The sequence below is a fragment of the Castor canadensis genome, chromosome 3 (assembly GCF_047511655.1).
Source record: "Castor canadensis chromosome 3, mCasCan1.hap1v2, whole genome shotgun sequence".
Taxonomy (NCBI): Eukaryota; Metazoa; Chordata; class Mammalia; order Rodentia; family Castoridae; genus Castor; species Castor canadensis.
In genome coordinates, this window is record NC_133388.1 from 66,211,748 (window position 1) to 66,225,417 (window position 13,670).

At 35.0% G+C, this 13,670-nt stretch overlaps 1 protein-coding gene across 11 annotated transcripts in view; it reads right to left on the reverse strand.

Moving 5' to 3' along the window:
- Mia2 (MIA SH3 domain ER export factor 2) overlaps positions 1-13,670 on the reverse strand; it is a 93,609-nt gene that overhangs the window by 19,715 nt on the left and 60,224 nt on the right. For 9 of the 11 annotated variants that reach the window (XM_074068094.1, XM_074068091.1, XM_074068090.1 and 6 more), the window contains 6 exons: positions 9,302-9,403; positions 8,502-8,562; positions 7,964-7,999; positions 5,067-5,134; positions 3,396-3,478; positions 1,480-1,608 (listed from right to left, as the gene is read on the reverse strand). In XM_074068094.1, coding sequence (XP_073924195.1) covers positions 1,480-1,608; positions 3,396-3,478; positions 5,067-5,134; positions 7,964-7,999; positions 8,502-8,562; positions 9,302-9,403 — 479 coding nt within the window. The remainder of the gene's footprint in view (positions 1-1,479; positions 1,609-3,395; positions 3,479-5,066; positions 5,135-7,963; positions 8,000-8,501; positions 8,563-9,301; positions 9,404-13,670) is intronic. The other 2 variants (XM_074068093.1, XM_074068092.1) reach the window with 1 other exon arrangement.

Below are 13,670 nucleotides of genomic sequence, written 5' to 3' on the forward strand. Positions count from 1 at the left end.
GTATCTCACAACCACGAAGTAAGAAAATGATTTTCTCATATTCTCTGAATGCAACTCCAAAGGAGGAGTTCCAAAAATGTTGAGAATAAAAGCAGGTTTAATAGGGAAGTAAACAGACTCCCTGAGAGACTACTGGGATAGAAACATCGATGTGAACGCATGCATGAACAAGACTCATTTGGGTTACCTTGGTGTGTTTACACAGTCTTACCATTTTATGTTCCTATCTTATATTCCATCTGTGAAAATCACTGATAAAATGGGTGGGGAAGAATGCCATCAGGTCTCATAAAACACTAACTTGGGAATGAAAACCTAAGACTTCTGATTTTGGAATACATAGGGCTCTGTATTTTCGACTTTAGCCACAAATCAAGGGAAAACTTTGAAGCAACTTGACAAAGTGAAGAAACTTAACACCATGGGTGACAATGGTAAGGTAAATGCAGGACGACAGTGACACTTGGACTTGAGGTAACTATAGAAACTCTCAAAAAACAGGTTAAGGGAGGTAGAGACAAAGCACACAATCCTGGGGAGGCCTCTCAAAGTACGGACAAATGATTTAAGTCTACTTGAAAGTTCCCATTTAAACTCTGCCTAAGGACTAGTAGAGAGGCTGAAGCAGTACAGCACCTGCCTAACAAGCATCAGGTCCTGAGTTTAAGCCCTAGTACCACTGAAAACAAATAAAAAAGAATACTTCTGAATGCCTTCACTCTTAAAAAAAAAAAAAAAAAGAGGGGAACTCTTTCACTTTCTGATTTTCTGCAATAAAAAAGTAATGGTAATAAAGTAAAAAGAGATTTTTAAAATTCTACATTGTAATCACGTTTCATCAAAATACAATTTTGTGGTCTGGAGATGTAGCTCAAGTGGCAAATAGCTTGCCTGGCATGCTCAAAGGTCCCGGATTCAATCCCAACAGAAGAAAAAAAAAAAGTGCTAGGTTATACTGTTAGAATCTTTGCATGCTTTAAAACTTTTTACATTAGGAAGTATAATACATAACTTTGAAGAAGTCAAACATATAGCTTAAAAATATGCATCAAGTGCTTGATTAAAATGTAATCTAGTATGGGATCCATATCTTTTTTTGGAAATGCTTGGGACCAAAAGTGACTCAGATTTTGGATTTTGGAATATTTGCAGAGCATCCCAAACCCAAAAAAATGCAAAATCTGAAATGGTCAAAAACCCAAACTTTATGAGCACCATTCCCCCAAGATCTTGGATTTCAGAGCAACTGAGATTTCAGATTTTCAGAGTTTGGATGCTCCACCTATATTATATTGTTTCTAAGAGAAAAATGTATTAAAATTACATTTTTAGAGATTCTTTCCTGAAAATAAATAAATAGCCTCAATAAGTGCAAGGAATGCCTGTATTTTCCAAATGTTTATCTTACAAATCACTTTAAAGATAAAAATACAAAGGAAGGAAGAAACCTAGAGTAATAAAAATGTTTAAACAATATACCTCTTCCTCCTCCCCCTGGAAGCAAAGGTGAGAGTCTGAGTGGACCCTCCAACAAAGTTGGAGGAGAGAGAAAAGCTCTCGTTTCAGACGAAGGTCGACCAAATGGTGAGGGACCATATGGGGAATGCTCTGGAATAATTAAAACAGCACATTTAAATTCATAGCTTCACTTATCTACTATACAGTTAGAATCCCATTTCAACAATTACCATCAGGTCATCCTGTTGCCAGCTTAAGTTGAATCCACATCCTGATGACTAACCATACCTTTGGTTGTGCTAATATGAGATTAAAATAAATACGGAGTCTAGGGTTTCTAAAGTTTTTCTACCAAACAGACATTTAGTCAATACACTTAAATAACCAGAAAGCTTAAACACAGGACAGTGGTGATACTTTGGAGTTATAGGATTGAAGGGGCATGAAGTTTGTCTTTTTTTTCAATTTTGTTTTTAATGGCAGTATGCTTCCAGGTATCTCAGCTGGTAAGGGCTGCAACACGGAAGTGGTCTGTTTAAATCTGGGCCAGAGCCGGATGCCAGTGGCTCACACCTGTAATCTTAGCTACTCAGGAGGCAGAGATCAGGAGGATCAAGGTTCAAAGCCAGACCAGGCAAACAGTTCATTGAGATGCTATCTTGAAAAAATCCATCACAAGAAAAGGAGCTGGTAGAGTGGCTCAAGGTGTAGGCCCTGAATTCAAACACCAGTACTATAAAATTAAATAAATAATAAAAAATAAGTATGGACCAGAGAGCTTGCGTTTGGGTCTAAAGTTTTTGAGTAAAACTCAAATTCTAAAAAGTAAAAAACAAAACAAAAAAATGCATAAAATACTCTGAAGCATAGACATTAGTTCTCAATCCTTACCAGTAAAAAATCATTTACATATAGCTAATGCGTCAAATAAATCACTTTCTCTAAATTCCATATAACCAAAAGACACATAACAAACTTAACCAAACTTTGCTTATGCTTCCAAAGGTCAAAAGTCAACAACAAAATACAAGCTTAACACCAAAATAATACTTTTTAAACATGATAAATCTTGTAAAGTATAGCTGTGATAATATTCAAATCAGTTATGACAAAAGATCAAAGCATTATTTATCTTCCTGGAGACTTCTGCATGGGGCCTTCTGTACAGTCTCCTCCATTCCAAACTGTGTTACTAATTGGAACTCATAATAATCTTAATAGACTAATTTTAATTAGTTGACTCTCGCAAGTGAGTTTTATAATTTTCCAAGGGATATTAAAGTTATAGTCTACCTAGAGAGATTTACCTTCAGTATTACTGGAGCTTAATTCCAATTCAACCAAAATTATTTTGAAAACTTTAAAAACTCTGGAGTAGTCTGAGATCATGAAAAATGCTAACTCTATAATAAATGAACTTATTAAACACATTTTACAAAGAACTGGTCCCCCTTGGGGAAATTATAGCAATCAAGACCCAGATTACTAAATTTTCCCCACCTTTTAAGTTTATAACTTTAAATAATTAAAAAAACTATTTTAATTTTATTTTATAATTTAAGCAAATTTCAAACTACAGTTAATATGTAAATAGTCACAATGCCATTTCACTTAAATACCTTCTCATCATTCCCCCAAAATAGTTAATGACCACCTTCCTAAAGTGCTAAATACAGCTTTTGAAGGAACTCACAATACTAAACATACATTAATTTACAAAATCCCACTTAAAAAGGGAGATACTGGTAATTGTCACTATCGCTAGGAAAACAAAACCCAGAAGCTTGGGAGATGGTGAGTGAGCTTAGAATAAAATAATGACTTCTAAACCTAAAATATTTATATAAATAATAGTGTTAATTTACACTGGTACAAACTGTATTTTCTGTATATGTAATTTATATGTATGTAACATTTATTTTAAATAAAAACACTACCTCTGCCAAATGCTGTATTTGGAACATCAAGTGCGTAAGGATCTTTTTCTAAAAGTTCAAATTTAAACTCTGTTTCGGTTAATCTGCAAAAAAGAAAAGAAAAGCTAAGTCACTCAACCAAGAAAAGCACCCACGTTCAATATCTGCATAAGAGAAACAGATCTAAAATTATTCTGATGGAAATGAAACACATAGAGACGCAAGGGGCAAGAGTCCTGGATGCAAAGAGCCTGGCTGTTCCAGGCTCCTTGTGCTGCCTATCACAAAGAAGAGCCAAGGCCAGCATCCCCATCAGTCCTGAGTTTCAAAGCAGAGGGGAGAGGGGAGGTATGTATTGAGGGACAGGAAGAGGTAGTAGTTTTGCCATATCACCAGGAGTTCTGTGGACATCTCTCTCCCTTCCCACCCTGCTGATGAGAACACACACATGGTAGGGGCTGTCTAGCCAAATGAGTGGAACTCTGGGACTCCCTCCTGCTCAGGAACACACAGGACCCCTTCCCTCTATTTCTTAAAAAAAAAAATAAATAAATAAAATAAAATTATTCTGATGAAAACACCTCCTATATTTCCCACTACTTATTTAGAGGTAACCAGTTTTTCATGTTGATTTTTGGGATTGGTTTTTTTTTGTTCTTCAAAACTAGCTACAATGAGTACTGTATCACAGAATCCAAATTTTTGAAGTGGAAAAGCCCTCCAATGTCAACTAATTCAAGTCTATCATTTTACAACTAAGGAAACTGAGGTGGGATTTGTTCTAAAAGAAATGGCGGGATTGAAGCACAGCCATTTCTGGCTCTTGGATATGTATGCTTCCCACTGTACTGTGACCCATCTGATTCTAATCCTAGCATACAACTAGCAATCCCATTAACATCCTACGAACTCATTCTTAAACTTTTTATCTTCAAAATATGACATTTTAAAGGCATTTAATTTCTAGTTCTTGACTATCAGACCTGAAATAAAACAGTCATCTGATTTTAATTTCTGCAAGTAAAAAACTGGCAAGAAGACTAAAACTAGTATTCGATAATGTTAATAGTATAATCTGGCAAGAGACTATTACGTTCCCAGAAGTCTGTTATAGTCCTCATAGAAAAGCATTTACTCTCTCTTTTATTCTACACTTTCTCTCTTTTGTTATTTTACAACAATTCCACCTAATACAACAAAACGAAGGGATAAGAGAGATAATAACATTTATTCTATCTACTTAGCCATAAAGAAATGCTGATACTCTGAGCATCACTATGTCAGAGAGATTCATCTTTTCTCTTTCTTTTCCTTTTTTACATCCTGTCACGTACACTGGTTTAAAAAAAATTTTTTTAAGGTACTGGAGTTTGAACTCAGGGCCTCACACTCTTGCTAGGCAGGTGCTCTACCACTTGAGCCATTCTGCCAGCCCCCCAATTTTTTTTAAGATACACTTTTACAGAAGAATATGTTAATAGTTTCCTTCAAGTGCCACTTCAGTGATCTTTCTAAGTCAAATATTTTAAACAGAAAATCATAACAATAAACTAGTCACAGCCAGTGAAACTACAATATTTCACGATATACTGAGCTCTCTATAGATTTTCTTATTTATCCTTATAAAATATTACCTAATTAATATAAATAACAAAGTAATAACTAATGTTAAGTTCTCACTTCGACACTTACTTTTGTCTGTGGTAAGCATTTTCTTTCCTTAAATCAGTGAGGGTTCTTTCAGCAGTACGAGCTGCCAACTTAAAGAAAATACATTTTTAAAATATGCTCATAAACTTAAAATGAAAGAGCAGTGTAAATATCACAATGAAGGCATATAAATATCACAGTCATTTAAGTCTACATCCATGTCAGTAAACTTGATTTAAAACAGTTCAAAATCTATGGAATTACTCAAAAAGGGAATGAGTTCCATGTAAGTGGGAGGCATGAGCCTGGGCTGGGATTAACACAAATGTTACTACCAAGGTGGGTCACAGACTAGCATTATCTCACACTGGGATAACACTTTGAGAGCTGTGTGAGAGTACACAAGCTACAGCCATGGCAACAGAGACTCCCAGTCACTGTGCATGGCAGCACTGGCTACAAAAAGGTCTGGACTAACGCCATTATCACATTGAGAAACTATAAAGGTCTACTGACACAGCTTCGCAGCATGCCAGTATGGTTCTTTTTTTAAATGGTTAAAATAGTCAATGTGTACTGCACATCTGTTAAGTACAGAGTAAAGTACAGATGTCATCCCTCTATGTCATTTACCTTTGTTTAACTGGGAGGAGGAGGAAGGTTTGCAATACTGGTGGGGGGACAGTTTAAACTCAGAGCCTTGCATTTATTAGGCAAACACTCTACACTTGAGCCATGGCTCCAGCCTTTTTTTTTTTTTTTTTCTCTTTAGTTATCTTTTGAATAAGGTCTTATGTTTTTTGCCAAGGGCCAGCCTCACACCACAATCTTCCCACCTATGCCTGCCATACAGCTGAGATTACAGGCACATACCACCATGACCAGCTTATTTGCTAAAATGCACTAGCTTTTTGCCCAGGCTTGAACAAACTGTGATTCTTCCAATTATGATTTGTTTAATGAGACAGGGTCTCACTATAAAACCCAGAATGGTCTTGAACTTGTGACCCTTCTGCCTTTGCCTGGAGTGATGGGATTACAAGTGTGTATTACTATGCCTGGTTTATTTTTTGATACTCTTTTTTGATTTTTTTTAAAGTCTCAAAGTGTGTGTGTGTGGGTGTGTGTGTGTGTGTGTGTGTATGAAGCAAAGTTTATGCTTATTTTTGTTGTTGTTGAGAAGGTCTTGCTTTCCTGAACGCGCCCGATCTCGTCTGATCTCGGAAGCTAAGCAGGGTCGGGCCTGGTTAGTACTTGGATGGGAGAAGGTCTTGCTTTGTAGCTGAGGCTGGCCTTGACTCATGATCCTTCTGCCTTAGCCACTCAAGTTCTGGGATTACAGGTGTGTGCCTGCCATGCCTGGTTTATACTTACAATAAATACCAAAAACATACAATGCTAACAAAAAGTTGCTGGCAAAAGATGGGCTTATACAATATACCACCTGCTTCCCAGTGGTTCTGTGGGCTCTAGAGATTGGATGCAGCAGTGTGAGACATTACACTGACCAACTAATGCAATCCGCTAAATTTACCAAACAAAGGCAGACAAAGCTTAAACAAAGGTTAATTTAGCCTATAGTCATAACCCTTTCCAGGTAAAAGGAACTCTACCACAAAATTTACTTTCACTTAAAATTGTGAACTATGCATTAAAATTTAGTTTAACTGGCCAACAAGTAAATTATGCAAACATTCACTGAAAGCATGGCTTAAATAGACTTAGAATGCACTATCAAAAAAGATGCTATAGGGCTGGTGAAGTGGCTCAAGTGGTAAAAGTGCCTGCCTAGCAAACATGAGGCCCTGAGTTCAAACCCCAGTGATGCAAAAAAAAAAAAAAAAAGATGCTATATGTAAATATTTTTCCAATACATAATCACATTATCAATTTTGAACTAACAAAAAAGAATGTTACAATACCAATTTTATTTTGTAAAGTATAACAATTCATTTAACTGTTAATGATGAAGAATCTTCTAAGTGTTTTCAATACAGTATAACACTGTAACTCAAGTTTAAGATACAAAAACTAAGCTATCAACATAAAAGACATACTACAAAAATATGTATAAAATGAGTTGATGATAAATGATTACAGACATTTGAAAAACTCATAATGAATGACTAGGTTAAAAAAAATTCAGTTTACTGACCACACTGAACTCTAAAACACTATATTCAAATATCATATACTTCTAATATACAAAGCACTCTAATAGGTGCAGGTATTAAAGGAAAAGAAACAGTCCTGCCTTAGAGTTTAACTCTTGTGGTAAGAACAAAGACCACAGGAATATACAAGAGTTGGGCTTAATGGAGCACACCTGTAATCCCTCAGGAGACTGAGGGGAGGATGGAGAATTTGAAACCAACCTGAGCTACACAGTGAGATTCTGTCTCAAAAAATAAAAACAAAGAACATAATGGTTGCCACATGACACACAAAAACAAAGTACTACATTAGTTCAAAGGAAAAAATGATTTAAAAAAAGGATTGAAAAGGATGAAGCACAGAAATGCTAAATGGAGAAAGTAACTGAAACTACAGTCATGAAGGTAAAAAAAAAAAAAAACTCATGTTCATCAGATAAAAAAGGTTTTCACAAAGTATGGAGCATTCACAGAAAAATGTCTAAGGTACATTAAATGAAGAAACCAAGTTATAAACAGTAGGATACAAAAGGATTCCTCTCGACATGTGTATGCACTTTTATGTCTAAATACATCCCAAAAGTACAGATAAATCAAAGAGATATTGATGCTTACTTTTTAGTATCTCCCTACATGATCTGAATTTTTAACTTAATTTTACCACTGGCAAAATTAATAGAAAGTGATTTCTTAAATGCTATCTCTATTTTCACCTAATTTAAATGACCAGTGTACCTTCTGCTTAAGGGAATTTGAGAAAAGAGCCTTAAGAAAATTTAAACTTACCCAATTATCATGTGCTTTTTTCTCATGGGAAATGATCTGAAAAAGAAAGTAAGTTAAAAACTAACAATATTTTTCTTAAGTAAAAACCACTGATATCTATCACTAAAAGCGAGTGTACAAACCATACACTCACAATACCCCAAGCATCTGTGAAGAGTCAGTAAGCAACATTTTTAAACCAAATTTTCACTCTATCATACTTTTAAAACAAAAATTTAATGTAAAAAAAATAAAAAATTTTGCTAGTAAATTGCTATGTAATAATCTACCACAAGAGTTTTCAAATAAGAGATAACTAGCCTGACTGGTTATGAGAATCCCAATGCAGACATGTTTATTTATGTGATGTAATCCCTAGTCCCAAAAAGCAGGTTTTAAATAAGATTTTTTTTAATCTCACAATCTTTGGCTCCCTAGAAATGTTCCACAGCAACATTAAACATCACAAGAGAGGTATACAACTGCTCGAACAGTTATACTTCTATATCAATTCAGACAATTCAAAATTGTTTTAAATTACACACAGACACACACATACCTGCCCTTGGTAAGACTGAATGGTTCTCTCCAGTTCTTCTTCAAGATCTTTAGCTCGCTTTCTATATGGAACAAATTATTATTGTAGTATGGTATTAATATGTAAAAGGAAATGATAGCATACAAATACTCTCTACTAAAAATTTTTTTAATAAATTCACTTTAAAAGTTAATACCATGTAGGGAGTTCTATTTCATGTATAATTCCTTCTTTTGGATTAAAAGTAAGTTTATTCTTCCTAAGGTAAAATGAGGATTCCCAGTATTCAGGGTACTGTTTTATCTTCCTTTTTTTTTTTTTAATTCAGATTTTCTATTATTTCCTTGGATCCAGTGATGAATGAACCAAAAACTAGACCTATAATCTTACAAACACTTATTCAGAATGCTAATTGTGGCTCACTTTTCTTTTGTAGCACACTTATTGAATTCATTAACATTTGAACCAAAAGGGAAAGATTTTGAAATTAATGTCTATTCATACATTTCTTGATACTAACATAAAACAGGATTGTCTATATTCAACAGAGAGATATAAAAATGACACATCCTAAAAACACTTCCTCTCTTTTTTGTTGGTACAGTGCTGGGGAAGGAACCCTGGGCCTTGCACACACTGGTAGGACTCTACCTGCAACCCCAGCCCTCCTTTGTATGTTTTCTGTATAATGAAGAACTGCAGCAATCTGAATGAAAAGTAATGAAATAATAATTTACTTTTGACTGCTTTACTATTGTTGTCTAATATTGAGTTTTTAGATAACCTCCCCCCCCAAAAAAAAAACAACCAGTATTTAATACCTATATGTCTTCAGCTCCTCAGCTGCACAGTTGATTTTTTCATCTGTTTTGGAAAGTTTCTCCTCTTTATCAAGCCGGTAATTTTCCTCTACTGTTAGTTTCCTTAAAACAGAAAGTGTTTTATATCTTTTAATACATGGAACATGTATGTGCCTTGTATGCACATATGAATAATAAAATTTAAAAAAATACATGGAACATATATAAGCAATCACAGCTTTTTAACTGTACCAAAACTGGTGCTCCCCATAAAATAACTACAAACATCACATGCAAGAAAGATAAAAAGCACCTGTGTAAATATTCCTGGTGTAGAATTTAATATTATAAATTCATGTTCAATTCAATATTACTACTATAATAATATCAAGGGTTTTCTATATTGATTTATCATAAAGATAAGATTACAGAAGGTAAATATTAATAAAAACTATCATGACTATATTTATTAAGCTTTCCTGTGCATTACATTTGTGAGACAAGAAGTCACTGATAATAAACTGTTTCAACAATTTTTAAATTGGTGGTTGAAAGTAAGTTATTAGGCTTTCATGCCTTATAATTACAATAGAATAAACTCAAAACACATAATATTCGTGCAGTACTAGTCCTACTTACTACTACTAGTTCTTTTTTTTCTTTTTAGTGGTACTGGGGCTTGAACTCAGAGGCCTGCATTTTACCCTTGACAGCCACATTTCCAACCCTCTTAGTTCTTTTCATAACAAGTAACTTACTGAGCCATTAGTGTGTGACAAAAACTGCCCTAAGGCTTTTACATGTGTTATTTAATTACCACAATGGCTCTACAAGAAGGGTACTGTTATTATTCCTATTTTACAAAAATGAAAATGAAGCAGAGAGAAACTAAATACAATCATACGTTGCTTAACAACAGGGATGGGTCCTGAGAAATGAATCACTAGGCAAATGAATCACTGTCATTATGAGAACATCACAGGGTGATGGCTACAGTATCACTAGATGACATAATCTTGAGACCATTATATTGTGTGGTCCACAGTTGACAACATGTTATTATGTGGCACATGCTATAACTGGACCAAAGCATAGGACTCACAAGTTTTGACTCTTATACTCTATACCCATGTTGTTTTACTTGGTATTGTTAATAATAAAAGTCTCTCAAGAAATATTTATTGACCACCACAGGAAAACATGCATAGAGTCCTAAATGGATGTCTCCTCTCCTCAATGACCTTTGGGGAGGAACATTACAAACTACTAAAGAAATACTGCAGAGCAAAACTAAAAACAATTTTTTAAGACAGGATCTCACTATGTAGCTCAGGCTGGTCTCAAACTCTCAATCCTCTTGCCTCTGCCTCCCAAGTGTGTCACTATGGTTTAAGTATTTTATATTCTACACACTTCATATTGATAGCTTAGAAAGAATTCCCCTAGGTCAATCTTTACATAAGTATTATAAAAAAAAAACAACACATCTCCTTAAGAAAGTCATAAAAGTGTAATAGGCATAGGTAAGAAAGAGAAGTGTTTTTAAACACTGTGTGAAATAAAAGATTTTTGAGATTCCTGTTGAGAGGTAAGGTCTGTGTGCCTCCTCCCCTTTGAGTGGGCCTATTAGAAATAGAAATTACCCTGTGAAATGAAACCCAATAATAGGCCTTTACTTCATACACCCTTTACTTCACACATTCAGAGCAACACACTGAACTCTTAGGTTTTACCATTTCACTTCTCTCCAATAGTAAGCTTGAAAAAGTACTATCAATGTAATATATCAATTGTGAAAAATATCAAGCCAACCTGTAGAAGACTGAACCTACATTATACCACATGCAGGCAAGATTTAAACCTAACATTCTTCTGGTTCTATCAGCTCTCTATACTTTAGTCTAAAGAACAACCACTGGTATAATTCTCTGAATCTGAGTAGTGAACAGTTTAAGAATAGAACATATAACCTTTTGGGGATGCCAAACATTTCAAACAAATGAATTAATTTACAATGTGAAAGCACAGCCTGGTAGAATACTATTTACTTTCTCATTCTAGCCTTGAAAATTGATAATAAAACAATTTTTCTTTGAAATTTTAAACATCCTCATTAAAAGTCCATAATCAACTTCAATATTTTTTGTTCCAAACATACACTCAGAAGTAATTTTTCCCTCAAATAATTCCTTTTATGTCCAAAATCTATTTCTATAATCCTTCATTCTAACCTAAAAAGAATCAATGGCTTCTTTCTAGGGTTACTGACTAAAACCCAAAGGTTACACTATTACTTCTCTATTTAGTCAAGCTTATTTCTCTTTCAAAGTCTGAGCAGTTCCAAATGGCCCAAGGTCCATGATGAACGGCAAGTTTTCAATACTGAATTTGATCCAAAGTATGAGTGAGGTATAGCAGTTGTCAGTGAATGCGTCTACCCAACCACCCAACATCCTTATCTCAACAGAACATTGATGTTCTTTACCAGTTTTCAAGTAGAGTAGACCTTGTTATCTGTACTAGTTATGACCTATAAAACCACCACAAATCCTAAATTAGCAAATACTGGATCATTATTCCCAAGGGTAATAGGCTGGGGATCCTGTTAGCCTCTGATCTAAACGCTTCTTAATCACTCAATACACAACTTTGTTTCAGGTGTGTTTCTAGATGAAGACACCTTATTTAACATATGCTGTTGATGCACTGACACTGAACTTAAAACCAACATCATAAGCCATGCTTAACCAAAGTTTCTCTGACACGTATATTCTCCATATACTCAGAAAACACTAGACAGCATGTCAGCACCATGCTTGGGGACCACTTTAAACAGTGAAATTACCAACAAAAGGCATAAAAAGGTGAACGATAAGGCACTAAATAGCTGTGAAAAGGACACCTGTTTACAGAATGAGAACTGAAATAAGATGATAGAGTACTGCCTTGTTCAACCTCACCTGGGAAGGCTCACATTGGGCAACTTAAAGTTTTCATAGTTCCAAGAATCTCTATGAATGCCCAAGAACTTACTCTGGGGTTACAAAAAATTTGATTAAGTGAGCACACCTACACATACAGAATCTTCGAAGAATGAGGATTGAAAAAATGACTTTCATTAAGCTCCTAAACGGGAATAAAAATCTATTACATGTTAATGTCCTTTACGATAAAAAATAATGCTATAAATATATTTGAAAATCTACAGTCTCCAGACAGATATCTCAAAGGTCTTCCGTGTATCAATACACTTAGGTAGCAGCTTATATAAGCACACATGCACTCCAATATATAAATGCACTAAACGTGTTTACTCATATAGTCAAAAAATATTTATTGAACACCTACTATTATTTGCCTCACATAGGCACTGGGAGTATATACAAGAAAATAAAGAAGTTCTCTCCCTGCACCCCCCCCCCCCCAAAAAGAAAGAAATTCTCTCATGGTTTAAATTTAACACGGGAAATATTTTTTTTTTAAATCAATTCTCAGAGGATGATAAGGGCTATAAAGAAAAGTAAAGCAAGATAGAGGGGACAGAGTGGCAGGTATTATTTTAGTTAGGATAGCATTCTTCAGCATTTGAACCTAGACCCAAATGAAATGAAGGACTGGGTTCTGCAAATATGCAGGGGGACCACCATTCCAGGTAAAAGGAACAAGTACAAAAGGCCTTAAGATACAGATGTGCTTGACACATTAAAAATCTGTAGAGGGTAGTAAGGGAAAATTAAAATAATCAAGCTAAAATTAAAGAGGTAGCCATGGGTCAGAGGCTGTAAACTCTTTTAGGCCAAGATAAAAGCTTCAGATTAAATTTTGAGTGTGATACAAAGGTCTTAGGGGTTCCAAGCAGAAAAGGGATAATACACACGATTTATGTTTTAAGAATCATCCTTATTTTAGAGAAAACACAGGGCAGGAGGTTAAGGGTAGAAAGAGGAAGACTACTCACAAGGCTACTGTAATGAACCAGGTACTGGGCAATAATGGCTTGGACCACACTAGTAGTATTGGACAGCGGTAAAAAGTGCTCAGATTCAAACTGAGGAAAACGGATGAGATCTGATGATAGACCGAATATGGGATGTAAAAAAGAGAAGATACAGGATGGCTTGAGCAGCTACCCTAGGCAACGACACTGCCATTAACTGAGCCAAGGAACACTTGTGCAGGAACAACCCATGTACGGGAAATGAACGGGCAGGTCACTTGAAAATAATCACTCAGATTTCCTGATCCAGCCTGCCAATATTAGCAAGTTCAACGAGAATCTGCTGACTAGTCACTAGAAGTAAAAGATGATTTTGTGAGTTAGCTTCTAACATCATTTACATTTGTTTCCTTGAAGAAAAGTGTTTCAGGATGAAATAATTCTCCTGAAAAT